The 9,557-nt window shown below is 48.5% G+C and overlaps 1 protein-coding gene across 2 annotated transcripts; it reads left to right on the top strand.

The window, feature by feature from the left end:
- Positions 1–5,430: 5,430 nt before the first annotated feature.
- Positions 5,431–9,557, top strand: TRIR (telomerase RNA component interacting RNase). 2 transcript variants are annotated; one of them, XM_038771227.1, is made up of 3 exons: positions 5,477–5,871; positions 7,052–7,129; positions 7,743–9,557. In XM_038771227.1, exons 1-3 carry the CDS (start codon positions 5,503–5,505, stop codon positions 7,848–7,850), a joined length of 555 nt encoding a protein of 184 aa, XP_038627155.1. In that variant the 5' UTR covers positions 5,477–5,502; the 3' UTR covers positions 7,851–9,557. The 2 variants fall into 2 exon arrangements, with proteins under 2 accessions (XP_038627156.1, XP_038627155.1); XM_038771228.1 differs by lacking the exon at positions 7,743–9,557 and having other exon boundaries at positions 5,431–5,844; positions 7,048–7,128.

A 9,557-nucleotide genomic window follows, 5' to 3' on the forward strand; every position in this document is an offset into this window, starting at 1 on the left:
GCTCCTAATTTCCCCTTTGCCATTTGCCTGCCGCGTGACCTTAGACAAGTCACTTACCTTGTCTGTAAAATGGGAGTTCTAGAACTGTTCTCCTTCCTTCTTAGACTGTGAGCCCCCCCATGGGACAGGGACTGCACCCAAAGTGATTAATTTCTTTCTCCCCCAGCACTTAGAATAGTGTTTGACACATAGTAAGTGCTTAACAAATACTATTATTATTACCAACACTTCTGTAGTGTCTTCTCCCAAGATCTTAGTACAGTAAGTGCTCAATAAGTAACATTGAATGAAATAATGGAAATCATATTAATGCACTCCCAAGACCCAAACAATGTAAACACATTAAGTGATTAAAAAACACAAATCTAGTTAACACAATTGGTTTACGTGATTAAATGGCAATGTAACAACATACACAAAAGAAACTGTCCTTGCCAAAACTTTTGCATATGCCAATTTAATACCCACCCATTTTTGGACACTATAATATTTAAAAGTACTTTTGATGTCCTTAGTAGTAGCACCCGAACTCTGATTGCTACAAGCTAGGGTATATTAACGTATATTATTGGACCGTCTCTTTATGTGGCCGATTTGTACTTCCCAAGCGCTTAGTTCAGTGCTCTGCACACAGTAAGCGCTCAATAAATACGATTAACTGACTGACCCCTCACCCACACCCTGCCTCTGCCCTGAAATGCCCTCCCCCTCCATATATGACAGATGCTCACTCTTCCCACCTTCAAAGCTGTATTAAAATCCCATCTCCTCCAACAGGCCTTCTCCAACTAAACCCTCATTTCCCCTACTCCCTTTCCCTTCTGCATCACCTTTGCACTTAGATCTGTCCCCTTAAGAAGCAGCATGGCCTAGTGGATAAAGCACGGTCCTGGGAGTCGGAAGGATCTGGGTTCTAATCCTGGGCAAGTCACTTAACTTCTCTGTGACTCAGTTACCTCATCTGTAAAATGGGGATTAAGACTGTGAACCTCATGTGGGACACAGACTGTTCAACCCAATTTGCTCGTATTCACCCCAGCACTTAATACAGTTCCTGGCACATAGTAAGCGCTTAACAAATACCACAATTATTATTAAGTACTTGACATTCACCCCATCCTCAGCCCCATAGCACTTATGTCCAGAGCCCTAATTTATTTTAATGTCGGTTTTCCTGGCTTGACTTGTAAGCTTCTTGTGGACAGGGAATGAATCTACCAACCTTGTTGTTTTGTAGTGTCCCAAGTGCTTAATACAGTGCTCTGCACTGAGTGCCCACTCAGCAAATGACACTGATTGATTGAAACCCCCAGAACCCCCACCTCCCCCTTCTCTCATCTCTGATCGACTTTGCCGACTACTTTGTTTTGTCAAAATCAGATGAGGCATAAGTTCCCCTCAAATCTCCCCAACTCCCTCCCGCTCCAGCATCCACTCTCTCATCTTTTCCAGAGATCTCTCATCTGCTTTCAATATCTACCCCCTCCACCTGTGCCTCGCACCCCATCACTTCTCACTTTCTAAAGACACTTCTGCCTCCCTTCTAAAGACACTCTTCTTCCCTCCCTGTCATCCTCAATAAAAAATAATAATTGTCAAGCATTGTGCTAAGCACTGGGGAAGATAGAAGATAACCAGATCAGACACAGTCTGTGTCCCACGTGTGGCTCACAGTCTAATGGGGGGAGAGAAACCAGGTATTTTATCCCCATTTTACACGAGGGAAATGAGGCCCAGTGAAGTTGAGACTTTTTAAATTCCCACCTGCATACTCTTTCCCAGCACTTAGTACTGTGCTCTACACATAATAGGTGCTTAATAAATACCATTGCTGCTACTACTACTGCTTGCTCAAAGTCACCCAGTACGAAAACAGTGGATTAGACCTGGGGCCTCACCTGGGATTAGAACCCAGGTTTCCTAACTCCCAGTCTTGGGCTTTTCCCACTACACCACGTTGTTTCCAAAGTTCCCTGACTCCTCTTTCTCTTTCAACCCCTACATTTAGACTACCACCCAATCCCATCCGTTCTTCCTTCACATCTCCTGAATCCGCCTCCTTTCCATCCAAACACACATTACACTGGTCTGTGCACTTACACAGTTTGACTCCTCCACTGCATCAGCCTCCTGGCTGATCTCCCTGTCCCTCTCCCCTCTCTAGTCCATATTTCACCATGCTCCCCAGATGGGGAGAATAATGGTGATGTGAAACTGTTGGGAACTGGGATGGGAAAGCTGGCTGGAGTGGGTTTGGGAGGAAGTTTGTGAGCTTAAAGTGCCAGCAGGCTACCCAGGTGGTGATGTCCTGGAGGCAAGAAGAAGTGTGAGATGAAACAACCGTGATCAAGTGCTTTATCATGCGTAAAGAACTGAGATGGGGTAGGTACAATACAATTCAATCGTATTTATTGAGCACTTACTGTGTGCAGAGCACTGTACTAAGTGCTTGGGAGAGTACACTACAGATCTAAGTAGTCACTGTTGTCCACTAGCAGACTTGACATGACTGACTCCATTTTGTGTATGCTGACAGTAACCCTCCATTTTGTGCAGGCCAAGACAACAACTCCTTTTTTGTATTTTATGCAAGGCTCAGCAACAGATGTCTTCAAGGCCAGTAACAAGTATCTATGCAAGGCCATAGGGCAGATAACAACAACCTGCATAAGGCAGTGAGACCAGAGAATAATGAGAATTGATAACATCCTATCGGTCCTAATTGGATTCCTGAAATTCCCAAATGCTCCGCTCCCATGTTGCTGTAACTCAATAAAAGAAACAGTGAGAATGGGATTGGGGCTGCTTGTCACTCGTACCTCTCCCGGGAGGTGAACGGGGGCAGGTAGCCACTTTCCTTCTTTTCTGCTCTATCTGAACTCATGTCTCCGAGTCATTTTTCCTATCTGCGTCACCACCTTGGGTACAAGAACCCTGCAGCCGGTTTACACCGATTAACCTATTTTGCACCCTATTTGTCGATAACAGTCACATTCCCTGCCCACAACGGGCTTACAGTCTAGAGTGTGGGAGACAGGCATCTACACAAATAAAGAAAATGACAGATATGTACATAAGTGTTGGGGGGCTGGGAGGGGGAAAGAGCAAAGGGAGCGAGTCAGGGTGATGCAGAAGGGAGGGGGAGCTGAGGGAAAATGGGGACAGACCTCTTGGAGGAGATGGGCCTTCAAAAGGGCTTTGAAGCGGCAGGAGAGTGATTGTCAATCAATCAATCAATCAATCGTATTTATTGAGCGCTTACTGTGTGCAGAGCGCTGTACTAAGCGCTTGGGAAGTACAAGTCGGCAACACATAGAGACGGTCCCTAGCCAACATCTGGCTCACAGTCTAGAAGGGGGAGACAGAGAAAGAAACCAAACATACTAACAAAATAGAATAAATAGAATAGATATGGACAAGTAAGATAAATAAATAGAGTAATAAGTCTGTCGGATTAGGGAAGGGAGGGTGTTCCAGGCCAGAGGCAGGACGTGGGCGAGGGGTCAGCGAGGATCCAGATCCCCTTTTAGACTGTGAGCCCAATGTTGGGTAGGGACTGTCCCTATATGTTGCCAATTTGTACGTCCCAAGCGCTTAGTACAGTGCTCTGCACATAGTAAGTGCTCAATAAATACGACTGATTGATTGATTGATCCAGAAGAGATGGAGGCCCAGTGAGAAGGTTAACACTAGGGGAGTGAGTACAATCAGGTGGTCCCCGTGCTCCACGAGGGTCTCAGCCTAAGGGACTACACGGAGTAGGTTTGGGGGGATGGGGGGGAGGGAATCATCCCCCAAAGAGTGAAGTTGTTGTATATATGTATATATGTTTGTACATATTTATTACTCTATTTATTTATTTATTTTACTTGTCCATATCTATCCTATTTTATTTTGTTGGTATGTTTGGTTTTGTTCTCTGTCTCCCCCTTTTAGACTGTGAGCCCACTGTTGGGTAGGGACTGTCTCTAGATGTTGCCAATTTGTACTTCCCAAGCGCTTAGTACAGTGCTCTGCACATAGTAAGCGCTCAATAAATACGATTGATTGATTGATCCAGAAGAGATGGAGGCCCAGTGAGAAGGTTAACACTAGGGGAGTGAAGTACAATCAGGTGGTCCCCGTGCTCCACGAGGGTCTCAGCCTAAGGGACTACACGGAGTAGGTTTGGGGGGGTGGGGGGGAGGGAATCATCCCCCAAAGAGTGAAGTTGTTGTATATATGTTTGTACATATTTATTACTCTATTTATTTTACTTGTCCATATCTATCCTATTTATTTTATTTTGTTGGTATGTTTGGTTTTGTTCTCTGTCTCCCCCTTTTAGACTGTGGGCCCACTGTTGGGTAGGGACTGTCTCTAGATGTTGCCAATTTGTACTTCCCAAGCGCTTAGTCCAGTGCTCTGCACATAGTAAGCGCTCAATAAATACGATTGATTGATTGATTGATCCAGAAGAGATGGAGGCCCAGTGAGAAGGTTAACACTAGGGGAGTGAAGTACAATCAGGTGGTCCCCGTGCTCCACGAGGGTCTCAGCCTAAGGGACTACACGGAGTAGGTTTGGGGGGGTGGGGGGGAGCGAATCATCCCCCAAAGAGTGAAGTTGTTGTATATATGTTTGTACATATTTATTACTCTATTTATTTTACTTGTCCATATCTATCCTATTTATTTTATTTTGTTGGTATGTTTGGTTTTGTTCTCTGTCTCCCCCTTTTAGACTGTGGGCCCACTGTTGGGTAGGGACTGTCTCTATATGTTGCCCGCTTGTACTTCCCAAGCGCTTAGTACAGTGCTCTGCACATAGTAAGTGCTCAATAAATATGATTGATTGATTGATTGATCCAGAAGAGATGGAGGCCCAGTGAGAAGGTTAACACGGAGTAGGTTTGGGGGGGGGGGGAGGGAATCATCCCCCAAAGAGTGAAGTTGTTGTATATATGTTTGTACATATTTATTACTCTATTTTACTTGTCCATATCTATCCTATTTATTTTATTTTGTTGGTATGTTTGGTTTTGTTCCCTGTCTCCCCCTTTTAGACTGTGAGCCCACTGTTGGGTAGGGACTGTCTCCATATGTTGCCAATTTGCACTTCCCAAGCGCTTAGTACAGTGCTCTGCACATAGTAAGCGCTCAATAAATACGATTGATGATGATGATGATGATGATGATGAAGTGGGACAGAAATTCCCAGTCAGGATTGACCCGCCTCACGGGGGGGAGAGAAGGGAAGGGATGAAGGGAAGGGATGAAGGGAAGGGAAGGGGGGGGGGGGGTGAAGGCCCGCCTCTGGTTCTTTCTGCTCCTCTCCCTCCCCCGCAGCAGCTCCGGCCTCGTGGGGCGGGGCGAGGGGCGGGCCAGGAGCGGGCTGAGGGCTGAAGAGGCGGCATTTTCCCGGGAATCGTCCGCCTCGGTAGAGGCCTGGGAAGTGGGGCGAGAGGAGGGGTTGGGCGAGGGGGCCCTTCCCACAGGCCCTTGCGCGGCACCTGGTCACAAAATGGCGGCCCGAGGGAGACGGGCGGATCCTGCGGCTCGGGAGCCCCTGGGCCCCGCGGGGGGCAGCGGCGGGGTTCGGCGGCCAACCGCCGCCGCCGCCGCTCCTCCTCCTCCTGCTGCTGCTGCTGCTGCTGCCGCCGCCGCCGTCGACGACGACGGCTGCGGCTCGTCCTCCGGCGGGGTCAACTTGTTCGCCAACGACGGCAGCTTCTTGGAGCTTTTTAAGCGGAAGATGGAGGAGGAGCAACGGAGGCGCCGAGAAGAACAGGAGGAGCCACTCCCGGGGCAGGGCGGTTCGACCGCCGCCAGTCAGGCCGCGGCCCCCGGGGAGCCGAAGAGGAAGATTGGGCCTGTCCCAACACTCAGCTTCGTAAGGACTCACCGGGGGGAGGGGGCGGGGACACCGAAATCCCCGGCCCCCGGGGAAGGGGCGAGGGCGGCGGGGGTGGGCCGGGGGGGGGGGTCGCTTTCTCGCCGGGCCTTGAGGTTGGAGGTAGAGCGTAGTAAGAATTGAGCCACATAATTAGGGGCAGATGCAATCCGGGGGGGGGGGGGGGGAACGTGGTAAGTGGTAGGTCGAGGCTCCCTCTCAGCGGGCCCCGTCTTTCCACGTGTGGCTTCCCTCATTTTAAGTGACCTTAATAATGGATTCCGCTTTAAGTAGGCCAGGAAGCCATGCGAGCCAAGAGACTGCTTAAGGCAGGCAGGGGTGTTGCTTTTTTGTCCTTGCGACTGTGCCCGGCTGGACGATTCCTGCCCATTTTTTTTTTCTTCTCCTCCAGCCTCGTTCCCCGACCCTTCCTCACCCCGTACGCCTCCCCTCCCCGCAGTTTCAGTCTCTTGCAAAAAGTAGGGGGTGTCGACATCACGCCCGGGTGGGGCCGCAAAGACAGCAGACGCATGGATCCGTGGACTGCAGTCGGGGTTTATATTTCTCATTCTCTTTGTCCGTTCCCCCCCCCCCCCTTCTCGGAGAAAGACTACCTTTGTGTCAACATTTAGAACAATTGAGCTGGGGGAAGTGTGTGGTTGCGTGCGGCTGCGCGCGCGCGCGCGCTGGCGAGAAACAACGCCATGGAGGGAGATGGCAAAATGGGGCGTGTCGTGGGACTGCGAAATGTGGAAGGAAAGACCCGATTTTTTTATTTTCCTCTACACACCTCCTCGCCCCCCTTACGGCAGAGAATATCAGTCGGAATCTGCAATCTCTCCCTCCTCTGGGGCGCCCCGCCAGTGCTCAGACTTGCCCCAGCGTTAGCTCCCCTAGAGTAGTTCGGGCCCACAGGGAGGATTTGGTGGGCTTGTGTGGGGCCGGGAGGGGGAAGTAGGCAGATGGGGGGGGCACCGGCAGGCCCCTGCATTGTCCTAAGAGTTGCTTGTACTCCTCTCTGCTGCGTAGGTTGGTCAGGCTCGACTGTACTGAACGACAGGCATGACAAGCTAAGATGATCTAAATGAAGGACTCCCTGTCCTGTTATGTAGTGGGCTACATTGCCATTGCGGCTTCCAGGGCTCCTATAACGGTTGCAGTCTTCTATTCCTTAACTCAGGTGGGCAAGCGGAGAGGTGGGAACAAGCTAGCCCTCAAGACAGGAATAGTAGCCAAGAAGCAGAAGACGGAGGATGAGGTAAGTTAGGGTGTCGGGATGACCGGCACCAAGTACCCAAGCGCGAAATATTTTTTTGGTCGGGGAGATGGATTGGCCTTTGGGTCAGGGGTTGCCTCCCTTTCCCTCCCCCTTTCTTACGGTGGGATCCTGAGCGGAAATGTCCTTCCACAAGCTTTCTTCTGGTGTTGGAAGTGCAACCTGTGGCTGGGAAACGGAGGGGGGGGGGCTTGAGGTAAATCCCTGGGTTTTGGTGGAGGGCCGGTCCGGAGCCAGGGTGAAATAAAGAGACCAGATCCCATAAAGTGCCCTCATGTTGCACTTCCTCTTTCATAAGCCAGTCGTGTCCTTGCTCAACCGGTCGTTAGAGAAGGGCAGTGACCAGCCCTGGGGTCACCGAGTAGCTGAGAAGCAGAGCTGGGGCTAGACTGGGAATTCTATTAGCCTTTATTTCCCATGAGCATATCCTGTCCTGAAAGGGCTGGCCTCTGGCTACTGTTCAGGAAGGGGAGTAACCATTTCAGAAGCTCAGCCTGTTCCCCAGCTTTGCCGTCCAGCCAGATTCTGTTGTATTCATAGCTTCTTTGTGTGTGCATTTCCCCCTCCTCTTCCTACCTCCCCCATCCCTCTGCAGGTTTTGACAAGTAAAGGAGACGCGTGGGCAAAATACATGGCGGAAGTGAAAAAATACAAAGCCCATCAGTGCAGCGATGATGACAAAACCCGACCCCTTGTTAAATAGCTTTTTCTCCCAACAAGGACTTTGTACATACTTATTTAAAGCAGCAAAAGAACAATAGCAATTTCACCAAGGACTTAAACACAGAAGAAAACTTCAGTAGCTTTCTGGCACAAGAGGACGATTCTCTATTACTTTTTATACTTTGAGCACTTGACTTTTGAAACTTCTAGTATAGAGAATTCAGTTTCTCTCTTTCCCTCCTTGCCCATTGCTTTTAGGAATTAAAGAACTATCAGGATTTTTCCCCCCACTTTTTTTTCTTTCCCCTCTTTTCCTTTTTCATTTTTTCTTTTTTCCCCTATTTTCATCAGTCTTTATTTTTTTTCCCCCCTCTCTCTCTCTCAAAAAAAAAATAGCCTGGAAATTGGATTGACTTATCTCTGACCTTGGGCTAGTGCTTGGAACAGCTACTAAGCCTTTCTCTGGGCATATACCTGCCTCTGTTTCAGTCCTCACCCCCTAGTCTTACCGGCTGACGTTTTTTATCTTCTCCACGAGCCCCTCTTGGCCAGCACACCACTTCTCCCAACCCTCTCTTGAATGAGGTCCTCAGTTCCCGCGGCTTAGTTGGCTCTCTGTCCTCTGCCTCATGCTTGGGGATTTGGGAGGTCTGGCTGGGACCAGTTATTGACAGGCATCCTTTAATTCCGTCCAGTGGCTTTTGTTACGTTGCTTTTCAGAAGTGTTATCTGGTTGAGATGCTGAATTGCTGCTTAAACATTTTGCAGAGCATTGATGGCGTTTTGCCTGTTGCCTGCCGGCTCCTTATAAAAATTACTCCTGCAGAATAGTCCACCATCCCTGTGTTCCCATCTGGGGTGTTCTCATCCCTCATCTTGAGTCGGATTTGGATCCTGACGCTCTTCAAAAGGTGTATCAGCCTTTTCCCATTGCTGCACCTTTACTGAACTAACTACCCTGGGTTAAAACAGTTTTTTAAGATCCCCAGAACAAGCAGAAGTATTTTTTAAATGTTTTCTTTTTTCTAATTCTTAAAAGCCCAGGATATTTCATGCCTTCTGGTAGGAAAACATTCCTTCCTCTGAAGGAAATCTATCCTTAAAAAATCTCATGCCTTGTTCTTGTAACTAGAGCTACCCTCCCTTACTCTCCACCATGTGCCGATGCTTGTTATTTAGGCACAAGAGTTGCGTGTGTGTAACCCTGAAGCTTGCTGCCGATTTAACAGGGTGCTTAAATTTTTTTTTTCCATCTTTATCCCTTTTAATTTCCCCCTTTCACCTCACTGAGCTAAAGATGGATCACTGGCATTTTTAAAAGTAATGCTTTAATAATCACATGGTCTCATTTGATTGGTGTTGGCACCTTTAGGTTGGTAACCTGGGGTAGTGAAGGGGGATACATTTTATATATATATATATATATATATACACATATATATATATATTTCTTCATGACTAATATGTTGTCTGAGTACTCCTCCCTCCCTGCCCCTAACTCCTCCAAGAAGGTGTGAGTGGGGCAAAAACTACCATATAATTCTCTAAGTCCACTACTTCCTCCTTGGTTTGGGGAGCAAGACTGAGAGGAACTTGGCTCTTCTGGCATCGTGAAGAGTGGAGATGCAGCGGCTGTTTACCAAAAACTTGGGGCTGGCTCTAAAAACATTGCTTCTGTCAATCAAAACTGCCTGCATTTCCAATGGGACCCGCTTATTTTTTTTGTTTTGCCCCCGCCACCCCCCCC

This window comes from Tachyglossus aculeatus, chromosome X2 (genome assembly GCF_015852505.1).
Source record: "Tachyglossus aculeatus isolate mTacAcu1 chromosome X2, mTacAcu1.pri, whole genome shotgun sequence".
NCBI lineage: Eukaryota > Metazoa > Chordata > Mammalia > Monotremata > Tachyglossidae > Tachyglossus > Tachyglossus aculeatus.